The 18,453-nt window shown below is 34.8% G+C and overlaps 1 protein-coding gene across 1 annotated transcript in view; it reads right to left on the bottom strand.

Annotated features, from left to right (window-relative positions):
• Positions 1-18,453, bottom strand: part of RXFP1 (relaxin family peptide receptor 1) — a 162,428-nt gene that overhangs the window by 61,352 nt on the left and 82,623 nt on the right. The window contains exon 3 of the mRNA XM_031944184.1: positions 741-839. Within this exon, the coding sequence (XP_031800044.1) occupies positions 741-839 (99 nt within the window). The remainder of the gene's footprint in view (positions 1-740; positions 840-18,453) is intronic.

Genomic DNA, 18,453 nt, shown 5'->3' with positions numbered 1-18,453 from the left:
CCGGCCACACATTATAAAAAGTTACCCCTTTAAAATTTGTGGGTTCATTTCAGAATAAGCACTAAAAATGGTGGGTTAAAAATTAAGTTTTAGCAATTAAATTTAAGTAAGCTTTTAATTAAAACATTTAAAATTACAAAAAAATTGTAAAAAATGATTTTTTGTTTCCAATTTATCTTCATAATAGAAAACATTAAAAATGCTTATATATCGGAAGGCCTGACTCTAAATCCAATAGCTTTGTAATCAGTGATAATATTTCTACACATTGTTCTGTTGTGCTTAATGATGTTTTCATAAATTAAAAGATAACAATTTTATACAATATTTCTTACTTCGATAAACTTCAAAATCTATGTAGGGTTTCCATTTCTTAGTTTTATTCATGTCAGAGTTCATGAGACCTTTCAAGCTATAATTAAAAGTGGGAGTCCATGACAAAAACCATTGTTCATCCCTGACATTTCCAATTCACAAAATTTGTCATGATAACCTCTCACATATGATTGATCACTATTAGAATGAAAGACATGAAGAATCACTTATTTTTTATTCTTCATTACTTTATTTGGAATTATTTGAAAGAGAAACTTCAATAACAGATTGCAATTCATCAATTAAAACAAAAACACATCTCATATTTTTTACAAAAGAGCTTTTCATTACGCTTAAGTTCACCAAAGAAACATATTTGACTCTATGATATTTAATAATGATGGTAGATTCCTATGACTACTTACAGCATTCAGAGGGCTCTGTTTCAAAAGGATACAGGGAAATAATTTTATAATTATTTGCAATATATTTATCAAACTGCAGGGACCATCCATTGTTGTCTCCTAAAAAGAAATCAGATTAAAAAATTTCAAAAAAACATCAGAAACATCTAGCTGTGTTTGGGAAAATAAATGTTTCATTATGCTCTTACTGGAAGAAGTTAAACTATTTTTAGCATTAGAATCATGTTTTAGATGACATTTTAATTTTTACCAAGAATAGTATACAATAAGGAAATGGGGAGTTGGGAAAACAGGTGCCCCTAAAGTACTACTGGTGGAGCTGTGGACTAGTCCAGTCATCCTGGAGAGCAATCTGGAACCATGCTCCAGGGCTGATTCAGCTGTACTTACCCTCTAATCCAATAATTCTGCTACTAGGTGTATATTCCAGAAAAGGTACACCCCAGCTCTTTTTGGGATGACAAATAATTGGAAGTTTAGGGGGAACTGGAAGCATTAGTTGGGGAATGTGTGTGTGTGTGTGTGTGTGTGTATTATTGCACTATAAAAAATGATGAAGAGCATGACTCCAGAAAATCCTGGAAAGACTTGTACGAATTGATGCAAATTGAGGTGAGCAGAACTAGGAAAACAATTTACACACTAATAATAACATTGTAAAGATAATCAGTCCTGAAAGACAGTGTGATCAACACAATAAATCACAATTATTAAGCTTTTATGCTAAAACATGCTACATACTGCAAGACAGAGAACTGATGGACTCCCATGATATTAGTATATTATTCTTTTTTTCTAGGATATTTCTTTTGCTTGTTTTTTCATCTTAAAGCATGACTAATATGGAAATTTGTTTTTCATGTCTACACATATATTTGTGATGGTTTTTAAATTTTTTCTTGCCTTCTCAATTAGTGGGAAAGGGGAAAGGAAAAGGGAGAGAATTTGAAATAACATAATATATAATTGAATAAAATAAAGAAAACTACAAATTAACATAAAATAACATAAAGGATGTTTCATTTGAAATGATTGAAATGTGATCATATCTATAACTCATCTAAATATCATCTATTAACAAGAATAATATAAATCAATAGTAGTCTTATTAAATTGATTTTAATTTGACTTTCTCTTAAAACCCAAAATTCTGCTTTGTGCTTCTTCTTTGAACTTTTGTTATCTGATTTAGTCTGGTGAAGATGAACAAGGGATAGGAATTTGTGAATTATAAAGTTAGATACATGATGGCTCAAAGAATTTCTCAAGCCTAGAAGTAGCTTTTAAACGGGCCACTTATGGGAGCCACAGGCTATGTAAAATCTAAATTTGAGAGTGTAGCTTCGGTTTTTCAACATAAAAACATCAGGCTATAATTATGAGGTAGAAATTCTGTTATGATTTTAGCAACTCTTTTCAAGGACTGTGACAACTTCCTTCGTTAGAAAGAAGTCATATTGTTGCAATTCAGTTTTTTCATCTGTTAAGTGGGAATAATAAAAACCTCTAGTTCCTAGGATTGTGAAGATCTAATAATAGGTGAGAAAAGTGCATCATACTCTAAGAATATTATTTCATTATCATAAACTGATTGTTTTTATGACATATTTGTAAGTCATATTGCTTGGGATAAAAATGTTTTTACCAAATGGGGAGAGGAATTCTTTTCATTTTGGTTTCTTGGGTCATTGGTTAGAGTTAGAGAACACATGTATGCAGGTTAACACATTCCCTTCTCTTGAACACCTGCACATTAAAAAAGTGATTGTAGGCGATAGGTTATAATTTGGTTAGTTTGGCATATAGTACCATATATCCTCCCCAACATGATAGGGAGGATAAAGAAAAAACGCTTTATATCTAAGAAACTGCATAATCAGTGCTCTTTTACCATATGTACAGAGAAAAAGAAGTCCAAAGATAGTAAGACATGATTCTACAGAGAAAAGAGGAAAAGGGCATTTTTGATTTATTGTATACATTTTTATGTCTCATATCTGAGATAACTGGATGTGCTCATCTCCATAAAGGAAGGATGCCATCCACAAATTTAACAAGGATCCTTGTTAAATGGGGGTAATTTGGGTGTAAAGATGAGATTTAAAGGAAGCTTTGTATTCCTCCTTCTTAGAATCATTATTTACAAGTAAATGGGACCACAGAGACAATTTAGTCCAATCCCTTCTCCTTCCCTACCCCCACCCTATTTTACAGCTGAGGAAACTGTGGTCTGTGAAGTGACTTCCTGAAAGTATCATAAAGATAATAGGGAAAAGATTTGGCATTTGGATTGACGCCATCTCATTCCCAATCCAGTGCTTTTTTTTTTTTTTTTTTTTTTTTTTATACTATACAAAACCCAACTCCTTCCCTTCCTCCTCAAACATATATTACACATATGCTATGGACTCGAAGGCCAGGAAATAGGCAGGAGGATCACAAAAAAGAACAAAATGTGGCTCTTGCTCTCAAGAAAGTCTTAATCTAATCTAAGGAACAGGTTTATTAATAGAAATTAATAGCATATACTTATTTTCAGAGAAGAGCTCTACTTGACTGTTGACAGCATGAAAGCTTCAGGACCATGATTTTATTTTACTTTTTTTCAAAATAGTATGGATCTTATATTTTCCTCTATTTCCCTTGTCTAAGGAGAAAATTCAGGAAGGAGATTTTTCTCCTTTAAACTGGGGAAAGTGTGTTTTTTTCTATACAAGAAGTGAATCCAGGACAGTGGCTTTGGAAGAGAGAGCAATTGAACTGGAGAATGTTTCTCTCCCTCTCTCCCTCCCTCCCTTCCTCCCCTCCTTCTTCCTCTCTCTCTCCCTTCCTTTCTTCCTCTCTCCCTTCCTCTTTACCTTTTTCCTTCCCTCCCTCTTTCTTTCCCTCCTTCCCTTCCTTCTTTCTGAGTGTAATGGGAAACTGAGGACTTCCCAAGAATAGTCACTTGAAGAAAACCCCAAAACTTAAACCTCTCACTTGATAATTCCATACCCAATTCAAGGGTCTGTTTATCATTAAGGCTCCGGGAAGAAAAACAAAAGACCTGCTCCTCTAGTAGAAATAGCTGATCTCTTGGACCTTTACTTAACTTCTTAGGAGAAATTAACTAATTAATGAACTGGAGACATTCTAAGGGATCTATAAACTGAGTAATCTCTGTTTGTTGAGGAAGCCTGAGATAAATCAAGTCTCCTTGGTTATCCTAGTTTAATGGATTACTTACCTCTAAACAAATTTCTTTGTGAGGGGATTATATGGTTTCTTATAAAATCATTAACTAAGATAGATTGAAATTTAATTTATCTGGAGAAATGAAATAGGGTAAACAGTCGTAAACAGTTGCAAAACTGACCATCATAAAATCAGGTCAAAATTGAACAAGTTCATGTTACTTCCAAGCATTATTCTTGTAGTCACAACTATATAACTCATTTCAATCTCTGTGGAAATTAATTGTAATGGGCTGAAGCTCGAATTGATGCACTGAGGTCCCAAGCACTTGAGGCTAATTAGCAATTGGACAATACTCTATCAATATATGCTTGGAGAAAGAATGGCCCCGCCCACTCTCTGCAAGTTTTGATGTGTTGCATAGGAAATGACTTAGAGATGATTTTGGTGGGTGGAGGGAGAGAGGTGGAGAGAGAGGCAGAGAGGCTGCTGGTCGGATTCGTGTCGTGACTACTCTCACTTCCTATCGCCATCCCCCTTTACCCCTGCAAAGAATAAAGATCGAGGATTTTCCCTTAACCTGAATTCCTGACTCCAGCTGATTTTAAAATATGCAGTCATCACAATTAACCCCTCTAGACTTGTTTGGAGTGTAGTCTGGAGATGTTTGCTTCTTGCAAGATTCTAAGAATAAATATTTCTATTCTTCATTTGAGATATCTCTGAGTATTTGTAAATTGAATTTGCTGTACCATACAGTTTGGGGGCTCGTCTGGGATAAATGGCTGAGAAGGGAACAATCATTGCTTGACTTTGGAGACCAAAAGGCATCTAGGGACCTTTTATACCCAAGTCTCTGGGGTCTGGTGGTGTTCTCCTCCCTGTTAGACAGAAGCCTGAGGCAGAGAGACTCAGTGAAGAAAGATGAAACAGAGAACCTGGTGTTTTGTATGAGATGGGTATGAGCTCATGGTCTGGAAGGAATTGTATGTACAAGTCAAGGAAGGTCTTTGGGAGTCTGGGGATCAACTGGCTGGGTCAGGGGAGACATGAAAGATTAGCTCTCACTAAATTAAGATGTGTCTGTGGCCAGGCTGCAGGGATCCCAAGAGGAGGACTCACTGAATCAGCTCTTGGTTGACCACTGGCAAAGAGTAATTTTTGCCAAGAGATTGGAGCAGGAGTACAGTCCTCTCCAATCATGGGGAAAGTGCAGTCAAAGTCCCAACCAGGAACCAGGTAAAGAAGTACCAGCCAATAGTCCATTAGGGAATTGGTTGCAGAATTGAAATAAATTGCCAAGGAATTGAGAGAAAAAAAAAATGATAAAGTTTTATTGTTTTGTTTGGAGTGGACAAGATTTGGGTGGAGGAATAATTTGCCCAAAATACAGTTCCTCTGATAATTGGACATGTCAACAACTAAATTCATATGTTAATGGGAAAAATTCCTTCAATCCAGAGGAATCAATGTATGCAAGCCTCTGGTTTTCAGGGATAAAAGACTGGCTATTGCTGAGATAAAAGAGGCAAAAAAGGTGGAAGAAGGGCCAGTGACTGAGGAGATTCCATCTCACCCCTGCAATCCTTTAGTTGCAGTCCCTCCACTATATATGCCCCATCCTCAGCCAGCCGTCCCACAAGCCACCCTTGATTAAACTGGAGAACCAAGGGGCAGCAGGAGCCTACAGGGGACTAATATATAAACGTTTGGAAAGAGAATTAGAACAGCTGAGGAGAGAATTATATATCTTAGCTACTTTCTTCACTTCAGAAGAAAAATCAGCTATTAGAAAGGCCTTTATGGAAGAGTGGGAGGGACATCATCCCTTTTCATAAGGAATGATGGCTGCAGAACAAAAATATCCATTAGTAAATCCAGAATGGGATAACAATAATCAAGCATGCAGTTAAAATATGCAAGATTTAAGGGACCTGATTATTACTGGCACTAAGAATTCCTTTCCCCAAAGCCAAAATATTAACAGGGCCTTAGAGGTTAGACAGGGAAAGCATGGATCACCTTTCAGATTCCTAGAATGTCTCAAAGAGGAGATTAAAAAATAATCAAGATTAAATTTAGAAGATCCAGTGATAGAAAGTGTGTTGAGCTATATTTTGTCTTCAATTCATGGCCAGACATAAATAAGAAATTACAGAAATTGGAAGGATGGAATAATAAATCAATTGGGGAATTACTGAAAGAAGCAATGAAGGTATATGTAAGGAGAGATTGGGAAAGAGAAACGAGAGAGAGTCAAAGAATCATATTGCTAATTCAGACTTTATGAGCTGCCCAAGGACAGGGAAAGGGATGGAGTAAAATAGAGCAAGAGGGGTAAATAACTGAACACAGGGCCCTCTGACTTGTTGTCTGTGGGCCTGTGGGAAAACTAGGCATGTTTCTAAAAATTGTCCCAGGAGAAGAAAGAAAAATTATTAGTAAGTTTGCTCTCATGGAATTAGAGAACAGAAAAGTTTAAGAGGGCTAAACTTGGGCAGGAGAATTGGTAATTGTCTACAACATTTGATTAAGAATTTTGGGAACTTGACTTATTTTAAAGAGGTACTATAATTTTGAAATTTGGGGAAATAATTTTACTGTTGCCTTGCATATGCTAGATTTATTCTAATTATAAAATCTTAAAATTGTTTGAATATTGGGGCCCTTTACAACTGAAAAAAAAACTTTTTTTTTTAATTTGGTTGGACTTCAAGTTAAAATATAGGTTATTAAACAAAATGCTGGTAACTTACCTTAAGGGAATTTGTGCTTGTATCTTAGATGGTATGTTTTTCTAGAAGTATTGGGTAATCTGTAAAAATTCTGTCAGCTCTGCTGAGCATGTATATGGGTTTTATGGAGTTATTTAGCTATTCATTGTGCTGTGAATCTTAAAAGTTTTGGGAAAGAGAGAATGAAGGTGATTTAAGGATTGATTAGTAGGAGCAAATTGAAAGCTTGAATGACTTCAAGAAGGAATCAGTTGGAAAAAGAATGAACTGGTTGGGAAGAGCAGTCACAGAGAGACTGCTGTGAGATGGGATGTGTTTTTGGGGAAGTGAAACAGAAGGAAAAGTATGTAGCAAGAGGGAAAGAGGAAGTTCAGTCAAGAAGCATGGTGGAGTTAAAAGAAATGCCACGTGGAATAGGAGAAGGGTGGAAGGGAGGCCATGTGAAATCCCCTTCCCAATTAAGTTTGATATGGAAGGTCCGCCATGTGGAATCCACCCCCACCTCCCAACCCCACTAAATATGTTCCAGCTGATTTCTGCAGAGGCTTGGCTTTGGCATATGATTTCAAGAAATAGGCTTTTAAGTTAATTGACTGAATATTTGTTTCTTTTGATATGTAATGGTTTCCTTGGTTAAGGAATATTGTATTTCTAAAAGTTTAATATTTTTAAGAACCCCTTGGATTCTTTTATGTGGTATTAGGATATTCTATCTAAGTTTTAATTGATTGTATTGGGTCATCCTGAGGTCATTTAAAGAGCCTCTGAAAATAAGTTTTTATTTCTTTTTGAAAATGTTTCTGTTATGGACAATATGCAATTTGAAATATTTATCTATGTATTGGGTATTTTAAAAGCAAACTATTTGTATACATAATATTCACTTATGAAACATCTACTTAAATATGAAAGAAGTGAACTTACTGAGACATTCTTACTGTTATAATTTATGGTAAATATCTGTTTAGGTTTTATCTGAAATTTTGGTTAATGGGATTTGTTATTGGAAGTAAAAATTTCTTGGGCTTATAATTAATGCTATTTGGGAGTTTTAAAGCTCTACCCTCTGACAGTTAGTGGGACAATTAACTGAAGTAAAAATGAATTAAAGCTATTTTATCTTGTATGTGCTGAAAGTTGAATTTTAACTGCTTATTTTATAGTTATGTCCTTGCATTTTTTCCTCCTGTCACTGATTTCTTTGATAAGAGCAATGATCAAATGCAATTCAATTATGTCATACCTTGCTGTTTCCAACCTGGTTATATGTAATCATTATATCCTAAATACTGGGCAAATATATGTTTAGCCTGATCATTTATCTGTTACTGGATATTGTGTTTATGATATTCAAGTTTTTTTTTTTTTTTTAAGGTTTCCAACTAATGCGGACAATTAGCACAGTGAGACCTAACTGTTATTTATTTGGGACTATAGCCATTTGCCTTTCCAGTTAAGCAAATTTTTTCACTTAGGAAGCTGCTGGTTCTTCATATTTTGCAGCAGTCTGGTGAACCAAGTCTTTCTATCTCTATTCTTTTTGAGAGACCACTGCTCCTGATGCAATTTGGACTGATATTGGGGAGTGGGAAAGTGGTTGAATTGTTAAAATTTTAATTGTATTACTGTGTTTAAGATTTGTTAAATCTGGGAAATTGTTAAAACTAACTATTGCTGTAATATTTGAAGAATTTTTAGCAAACTTACTGTACTAGTCTGTTATGTATAGGAATTTTGATTCACTCTTGGGATTCATATGTGGGATGTTATTTGATAATTCCTTTCTGTGAGAAAAAAAGGGAGGAAAAGATAGGAAAATTGGGGAAACTGGTGGATTTTTCTAGAAATCCTTTAAACAGTCCTTTTCATTTTTACTTCTTGCTTAAAACTTACTGGACTATATGATTTGCTGGTTATGTTTTAACTTTGAAATCCCTTATTTTGTTGGAATTGCCCTTGCAGACTCAGTTTTGGGGATTACTTTTTAGAAACAACCAGAAATCAGGCATCTGTCTTGGGACTGGCAATCTCTCTGATATGTTTCTCCACTCCTATTACCCCAGTTCCTTACTTAGTATTTCAGCATTCTCAAAAGACCTTGAAGTTTACTATCAGGCCTCTAATAGTTCAGGGTTGCCTGTCTTGATCTAACTGCATAATTTGCACAGAAATCTGGATCCTAGTAGCAGCTCCTGTTCTATCAGAGGGGACAGGTGGAGCTACTCCAGGCCCCACTCCCCCACCTCTTTGGAGTCTCTGATCGACTTGGGGTACCCTCTTAAGATGGGCAGCAAGATTGTCTTGAGCACTGCTACTCAGCAGAGGCTCAGTTAAATGCACAAATGACCACAGACCTAAATCACACTGAACTGTCTATCTCAAACTGGATTCTTTGGCTGAGATGCTCCCCAACTTCAGAGGATCTGCCATTTCTGCAACAGAGAGGCCTGTGTGCCTCCCTAAATGAAGAATGCTGTTTTTATGCTAATAACTCTGAGGTTATCAGGGAAAGACTTGTCCTTGCCATAAGTCCTTGCATTTTTCTAGTTTTATTTTGGTTTATTTGCTTTACATAGGTTTGGTCAAAATTATGGTGCTAAGACCTTCTAGAGGAAGGTATTTCAATGATTTGAATATTCAGAAGAGAGTATGGAATGTTGTTCTCTTTTAGTATCCTGACTCAGTTTCCCTAAATTGACCTGCCTCATTTCCCCTAGATTGTGATCTTTGTTTATTTATCTTTGTATTTTTATGTCTGTAAAATGTCAATATGTTCTGTAATAACTGATTCCAAGACAAATGGTGGGAATTGGTGAGTGGGAAATCCTTATATGTTAAAAAAAAAAGGAGGGATTTGAGTATAATGGGAAACTGAGGACTTCCCAAGAATAGTCATTTGAAGAGAACCCAAAAACTTAAACCTCTCACTTGATAATTCCAAACCCAATTCAAGGATCTGTTAATCATTAAGGCTCTGGGAATGAGAACAAAAGACCTGCTCATCTGGTAGAAATATCTCCTGGACCTTTATTAACTTCTTAGAAGAAGTTTGAACTGGAGGCATTCTAAGCGATCTGTAAACTGGGTAATCTCTATTTGTTGAAGAAGCCTGAGGTAAACCAAGTGTCCTTGGTTATCCTAGTTTAATGGATTACTTACCTCTAAACAAGTCTCTGTGAGAGGATTATATGGCTTCTTATAAAATCATTAACTAAGGTACATTGAGACTTAATTTATCTGGAGAAATGAAATGGGAAAATAGTCATAAACAATCTATGTAAAAAAGAGAGCATCTACACAGGTCTAGTTTTTGTCTGTCCTGAAAAGTACAGAGACAGTTTTGTTTAAACATACCTCTACTGCTAGTACAGATGTTATTTAAAATTGAAAAGAAGGTATGTGTTCTGATGGACGTGACTCTTATCAACAATGAGATGATTCAGGCCAGTTCCAATGGTCTTGTGATGAAAAGAGCATCTACACCCAGAGAGAAAATGATGAGGACTGAGTGTGAATCACACTATAATATTTTCACTCTTTTTGTTATTTGCTTGCATTTTGTTTTTTTTTTTCCCTTTTTGAGCTGATTTTTTTGTGCAGCATAATTGTGGAAATATGTATAAGAGAATTGCACATGTTTAACATATATTGGATTACTTGCCATCTAGGGGAGGGGATGAGGTGAAGGGAGAGAAAAAATTTGGAACACAAGGTTTTTCAAGGATGGATGTTGAAAATTACATATGCATATGTTTTGAAAATAAAAAATCTTTAATAATAAAAAGAAAGTATGTATATATGTGAATGTGTGGTTTTTTTTTTTGTGTGTGTGAATGGAGTGAGTGATTAAGGGCTGTGTGTAGAGTGTAGAGTATGAAGAAAATGTGGGAATAGTATGGGAGAGTTGGTAATCAGTTAGCATTTTATCACTGGGAAGGAACTGTTATTTAGAACATTAATGAATATATAATCATATAATGTTAAGGAATAAAGTGGAAAACAGTTTTATCTTGAAGAAATTTTAATGCATTTAAAATATTAGTGGGGGGATTAATAGTAGAAGTTGGAAATTGCTGATCATTTTCTCCACTCATGACTTCTAACAGATTTTGTTGACATAGATGTCAGACTTAGCTTGATTTTGCTCTATTATGACTTCATTAAAAGAAAAAGATATTTTCTCAAAACCATAAAACTGAATTGAAAGCATCAATTTCATAAAGACAGTTGTAATTCCTCAAAAATCCTCCTCAAATCTTCCACTGTGATGTAGAAGGATCCATGGGTATGATGGAATATAAGCTCTTACAAGTTCTACCAAATCAGACTTGTTAAGTTTAAGATCTTCTCCCCTACAGTCTTAACTATTTGGGAATGAAGTCGTTGACCATTATGCACAAAATCAGATTAGATCATCTATAAAACCTTTATTTAACTATTGATATTCCAAATGTAAATAATTTTTCTAGACAACAAAGAATTGAAACACATTTTACCTATAAGTTGGGGTAGTTAGGTTTTACAGTGGATAAAGTGGGTGCTTGAACCAGGAAGATAACAGTTCAAAACTTGTTCCAGAAATTTAATAGCTATTTGATTCAGGACAAATGATTTAACCTAATAAGGATAAAAACAGTATGACACAGCATGTTGTGAACAGCAACTGTGATGAACAGCAAATAAGATAATAAATGTAATACACTGTGCAAATCTTAAAAATACTATATAAATGTTAACTCTTTTATTTTATTTTTCTGAGGCAATTAGGACTAAGTGATTTGTCCAAAATCACACAGCCAGGAAGTATTAATTGTCTGAGGTCAGATTTGAACTCTGGTGCTCTATCCACTACACTATCTAGCTGCCTCAATATTAATTATATTAATGAAAAAAAAAGTTTAGGGGTTAGATGACCTCAATGGCTTCTGAGGTACTTTGTAGGTTTAAAATCATGATCCTATGAACATAATGAAGTTGTAAAATAGAAGTCTAGCTGGTAATTTTTATTTGAAGAGGCAAATCAAGGATAAATTCATCAGTAATTATGAAAAATTTTCTTGCAGCACTTCAGAAGAACAACATAAAGAGAGTTATAACTTATGTAACAATTATTTGTTGCAGAAGATGAAAAAAACAGCATATTTAGGATTATCTTTCCTTTCAAAGAAGTAGGAAATCTGATACTCCCTCCTTACCAAACAATGTCAACATTTACTTAGATAGGAGGAGAGTGAAAAACCATGGTTCTGCATTAAGAAATGAAAAATATGACTTCTACGAACCTCACTAGAAGCCTTATATCTATGGATCACAAATGTTTTCCTCAAGAATAGAAGTAAAACGAACTGGACAATATAAGGAACAAAAAGCATTCTTCATACATACTTATATCCCCACACAGAGCAACACACAACAAAATGAAATTTGACATATTTGAACAGACTCTTCTTGTTAATAGAAAAAGGAGTTACTGATGTGGAAATCATTTCAGAACTGTGTCATTGGAGTGCATTAGAATTGGTTAGAAACAAGGTCAGAATTAATACCAAAATAGAAGAAAAAATTAAAAGAAGACACTGAAGATTATTTGGAAAAATAAGAAGTGAATATAATAAACATTTTTGTTCTAGTTATCATTATTGACTAGAAAAAAATGGAAACAGCTTGAAATAATTGTCATTAAAAAAAGACCTAAAGAGCCCAGAACCAGCCAGCAAGCACTTCATCTCCCTTGCCTATTAAAGAGCCATTCCAGAGAACCAAGGGCAGCATCAGTTTAAAGTATAAACTCATTTGCAAAATATTATAGAGGAAAATGATGGAAGATGATGAGAAATATCACTTAAGAAAATAGTGAGTGACCGTGGAGGGAAAAGTGAACTGGCAAAAAGCACATGGTGAGATCTAAGTCATTTCATTCACGAAGCATTAATTGGACACACAACAAATATGAAATGGAATATATCTGCTATAATTTCTATAGTGTTCTATTTTCTTCATTAGAACTTTAGAATCAACACGTTAGACAATCTCAGTGCTTAATTAACTATATAAAGAAGTAGAAATGGCACTAAAGAAGATAAAGTCAGGAAGAATGAAAAATAAGTACATACAAAGGAAAATTACACACAATTTAAAATGTAATCAATTATAAAAATGTCCTAAAAATTTCAAAATAATCACAGCTACTATCACTACCAAAAAATGACTTAAAAAGACATCAGTAACTATTCATGTGTTTGCTTTCTTATCTAGATACAATTTTTATGATAATGGCCTCTGAGCATGAGGAAAATATTCCAGCATTCCCCTGAGCATGGGGAAAATATCCTTAATGAAAATAAGAAGGGCCATATTTTCACAGTCGTATAATTAACCAAGGCATGAGAGCAATAGAAAATGGTTCTGTGTTAATTGCTAATTGATTCCTAGTAGGTTATAAGTAGGCTGCTGCATAATTACCAATGATGATTTACACTTAATGTGTGACATCAGATATAATTATGAATATATGTGATTGGGCAAAGGAGCTGGATCAATTATACAGAAGAAATAAGAAATATTATGTAGATAGCTCATGTTTTGCAGTGGTCTGTGTTGGCTGGCTTGTTTTGTGTTCTTTTTGCTTCTTTTTATGAAAATTATTTCAGATTGTTTAATTATTATCTGTGATTGTATTGTATGCACTGTATTGAAAGACTTGAGGATAGGTTTTAGCATACAAAGCACACATCTATAGATTTATGAGATGGTATGGACATGAATTGCTTATGTTGAGAATTTGTAATTGGGCTGCATTCTTTGTGGGAAAATATATTGATACTGATGGGATTCCAGATTCATTGAAATATGAGAATAGTGTGTATGTGTGTGTGTGTGTATTTGTATGTGTTTATACATTTTTTATCTTAGCTTTCACTTGATGATATTTTGGAGAATTGAAGAATGAGATCCCTTTGTTTATAAAATAAGCTTTTTAAAGATTAAACTTTATGCTCATTTTCTTAAAATTATTAATTTTTTTTGTATTTTAGTAAATCCATTTTGGATTATCTTCAATTTTTGATAAGATATTTAGTTAATGTTTCAATACTTTGATTAGGGAGGATGAGATTTTAAATGTTTTTTCTTTCCTTTTCTTTTCTTTTTTTCTTTTTTTTTTGGCTAAGGCAATTGGAGTTAAGTGACTTGCCCAGGATCACACAGCCAGGAAGTGTTAATTGTCTGAGGGCAGATTTGTACTCAAGTCCTCCTGACTTCAGGGCTGGTGCTCTATCCATTATTGCGCCACCTAGCTGCCCCCTTTTAAATGTTTAACACCAGCTTTCTGAAGATACTCAACATACTTTTAAGTTTAATATTCATTATTAACATTATTTCCATCACTTTTTTTCCATCACTTTTTAAAGACAAGCTAATCCACATCACACTAAATCAAATCCTGACTGGTAACAATGGCCAATTTCCAAGGTGCAAATATTCGCACTGAAAATTTCACAATGTATCCTCATGAACCACTGTAATGTGACTTCTATGCTTAATTACTATGTAATATTTTAATAAAAAAATATCATGTCGAATTTTGTATTAAGATCGCAGCTCAATATGGTAGAACAAAGTATAATTTCTTTAAATATAAATATTTCACATATTTTTACTCATATATTAATTATTTAATGGAAATTTTGCATTTAATGAATTGTTGCACGTGTTTTAAAGACTAAATTAAAGTATAATTTCTTAGGAATAGTCCTTATTATTGCTAATATACCAATAATTTTGCTTAAGTATAAGATTATATAATAAAAAAAGCATATAAGTTGTAAGGGGCAGTTAAGCATCACATTAGATAGAATGTTGGACCTGGAGTCAGGAAAACCTGAGTTCAAATGACCTTAGATACTTGTTAGCTGCTTGACCTTGGCCAAGTCACTTTAACCCTGTTTGTCTCAGTTTCTCCATCTGTAAAATAAGCTGGAGAAGGAAATGGCAAATCACTTGAATATTTTTGCCAAGAAAACTCCAAATGGGATCATGAAGAATCAGACATGACTGAAACTGACTGAACATCAAAAGATCACACTGACTTTCAACCTTAGTTAAGTATTTGGTGACTTCCTGAAGGAGTAAGAACTAAGTATTTAGTTCTTCCTGAAGGAGGCTCAGGTTCCTGGGTATTTACCCCTCACAAAAATTTTTCCCCCTTTCTTCTTTATCTTTATCTTCTTTATCTGCCATTTCTCTCTACTCACATGGCCACAAAATACCTCACTACATCTCACCTAGACTCTTGCAAAAAACTTCAGTTGGTCTTCTGCCTTATCTTTTCTCTTTCCTTTTCCAATCTGCCTTTCACCAGATTTACAAAGAAATAGTCCTAAAACATGGGTCTGACGTATTCACAAAGCTCCATAGGCTCTCTATTGTCTCTATTATAAAATAATGTTGTGCCATGGTTCCCTTTTATTGTCTTACCTCAGTTTCCCTAATTGTCCTGCCCCAGTTTCCCTAAATGTTCTGCCTCAACCCTCTTAGTTGCAAAACCTATTCTGGTTCATTAAGATTGATATAACTCAGGGCTACTTGTTGTAAAGTAATAAATGGTCAATATGTAAACTCAAGATAGTGGGGAGTCCAGACTTCCTGGCATTGTGCCACAGTTCTCTTTTAATTGTTCTGCCTCAGTTTCCCTAATTGGTCCTGCCTCATTTCCCTAAATTGTTCTGCCTCAATCCCCTTAGTTGCATACCCCCTCCAGTTCATTAAGACTGATTTATAACTCAGAACTATTTGCTCTAAGGTTATAAATTGTTAATGTGTAAACTCAGAAAGGGGAATTCCAGACATTCTGTCTCTAGTCAGACACTTTATTAACTCCCAGTTTGTTAGAATTTATGGTCCTACTCCCCAACCTGTCAGAGCTGAGTTGATAGTTCCTACCTGGAGATTCCTGCTCACCAGAGTTTGGACTCCACCTCCCCTGCCTTTGTTTAGCTACTGTATATAAATATGATTGAGAACTCACATTTGCTGCTAGATGCTTTGGACATCAGTCCTGGGGGTAGCATGCTCCCAGCACAATCTCCCCCTTTCAAATAAATTATTAAAAACTGTCTAATCTCTAGCTGCCTTAGTTTCTCCGGCATTACAATACAAACTTAAATAAAGTATCTAAAACCCTTCTCAGTCTAGCTCCAGCTCCACTTTCCAGGCTTGTCCCACATCACTAACCTTCATCTATCATATGTTTTACTAAAACAGGTCTGCTTGCTGCCTTTTCACTGGCTGTAATCCATATCTGGAACACAGGTGCTCTTCTTGCTTGTCCTTCACTGCCTAGGAAATTGTGCTCAAGCACTATCTCCTACAGGAGGTCTTTTTTGATCTGTCTTCTGCTATTCTCTGCCTTCCTACCCTGTTTTTCTCCACTTTGTAGGTCACATATAAATGCTTAATAAATACCTTTTTTTGGTATTAGCTATATTTTATTATTAGCTACATTAGCTAATATTTTTGCACATATAGCTATATCTTTCTTTCTCTCTCTATATATATCTAGAGGGAGACAGAAATAGAAAAGACAGAGAGACAGAGAAAAGAGAGAGGGAAGAGGGGAGAGAGACAGAGACAGAGAAAGAAGAAGAGGGAGAAGGAGAGAGGGAAGAGAGAGAGGGAGAGGGAAAAGGAGAGGGAGACAGAGACAGATAGAGACAAAGACATAGAGACAGACAGAGACATAGAGACAGAGACTTGCCATTCAATGCAAGGGCCTGTTTCCTTAATTCAATTCTGTTTCAATATTTGTCTCTTCAGAGCTTATCTCAGTGTCTGGCACACTATAGGTATTTAATAAATGCAATAATAATTAAATGGATCATCATAAGCAATGTGCCACATTAAGGTGTGAGAAGCAACGGGGAGAGGAATGGGGTGCTTTTGTAGATTTAATGTATTTGAAATGTTATTTGGTACTATGACATGGGGGATGGTTGGGACTCTGGGAAGTTGTAAGAAAGGAAAAAGGAAAATGAAATTTTGCTATATTTTTCTTCTTTAAAATGTGCGAGGAAAGGAAAATAAAAGGAGCACATAATAGTGTATAGAACATTTGATAGTTTGTAATTTTCCTCAGCTTTCCCTTACTCACTTTAGGCTATTTTTTCATTAGTTATGAAAATGGAAATTTTGGTTCAGTTGTCATCTGATTGCCAGAATAGCAAATATCCTGGCACAAGATCCTCATATCTGAAAGGGAATCCTTGTGTCACCTCAGGCCAACAAATCTGCTGGTAGGCTGTAACAGCCAACATCTTAAGCCTCAAATAATATTCCCAACTAGAATGGGTTAGGGAGATTTTATTTAGAAGTAGTGAATGCAGTATTAGTAGTACTACTGATGCTACAATTTGAAGGTTTGCACACACACATGTACTTTTATGTACTATCAAAAATAATTTTGCTTAATTGTAAATAGAATTGGCTATTAAATAATGGAAAAATCTCCTGCTTTTAGAATAGTCCTGGCCACTGAGAATGAGAGCAGGTGGATTATTAGTGCTAGAAGAAATGTCAGAGATTACTGAGTTTATTGCCTTCTTTTGGATGCTTCTCAATGAATCATGATCTTCATTGTCAAAACAAATCGTGCAGTTAATTAATTTGGTAGCACAAAACTACAGAATTTCAGATTCAGAAGTTAGCCCAGAGGTCATTTATTCCACACTGTAGTAAAGGATATGCTTTTATTACATAGTTGACAAATGGTGATGATGATGATGAATATATGAATAAATATTCAGTTGTTTGTCCTTTGTTATCGAAGAGTACCATGGCATCAGGGAGGTGATGCCATGACATACAAATGAATTGGATTTAAGTGAGGGAAGGATGAGCAGTCACCTGCCTTAATAGTTATATGTGATTACTATGAGGGAGGTACTGTGTTAAGTCCATCTAAGTTTTCCTAAAGAATTTAGGAGAGGGGAATCTTAGTTTCCTACCTCCTTTTGGAGCCCATTGCAACTTTTGGATAGTTATACTTGTAGTACTCTTAATAACAATTATTAGAATTTATATGGTATCTTAAAATTTTCAAAGCACTTTACATATGTTTTTTTTAAACTGAGACCTAAATCTCCTTCCTGTCTACACACCTGATGTAGTAATCTTCACACTCTAAAACTGTGCTTCCTGATTTCCCAATTGTATGGTATTATAGAAAACACTGACTCTGTAGTTGGAGATTCTATTTTGAAATCCCACCTTTCATGCTTAATACCTATATGATTTTGGGAAAGTCATATAGCCTCCCTATGCCTCTTTCCTCATCTGTAAATACAGAGATTTAGACAAGAGGAATTCTAGAATCCTTTTTAGCTTCAAATGTAGGATTCTACAATTTAATTAAACTGAAAACTTTATTGTGCCCAGCATTAGGCTTGAGATCAAGAAGGAATGGATGATTATTAAACAAATTGCAGTGACACCAGGAGGAGTGAAAATCAGGGAAGCTTTCATGGAGAATGTGTCCCAAGCTGAACGTTGAAATTAAAGAAGGATTTTAGCAAACAGCTAAGTGGAGAGAATGCATGTTATAGATGCTATTTACAATGTGAAGAAGACAAGATGAGTTCAAGGAACAAAGAATAACCCATCTTTAATGAACTTTAAGAAGGAGAGAAGTAGGAGATAATTACTGGAAAGGATCTCTGTACCACAATTATAATAATAGCAGTATGTCAGATTGGGATGAGGAGAGAGAATATATATACATATATATATATGTATATGTATATATAACAGAA

This window comes from Sarcophilus harrisii, chromosome 6, assembly GCF_902635505.1.
Source record: "Sarcophilus harrisii chromosome 6, mSarHar1.11, whole genome shotgun sequence".
Lineage (NCBI taxonomy): Eukaryota > Metazoa > Chordata > Mammalia > Dasyuromorphia > Dasyuridae > Sarcophilus > Sarcophilus harrisii.
Note: the sequence above shows the minus strand (reverse complement) of the source record. Positions and strands in the feature narration are given on the sequence as shown.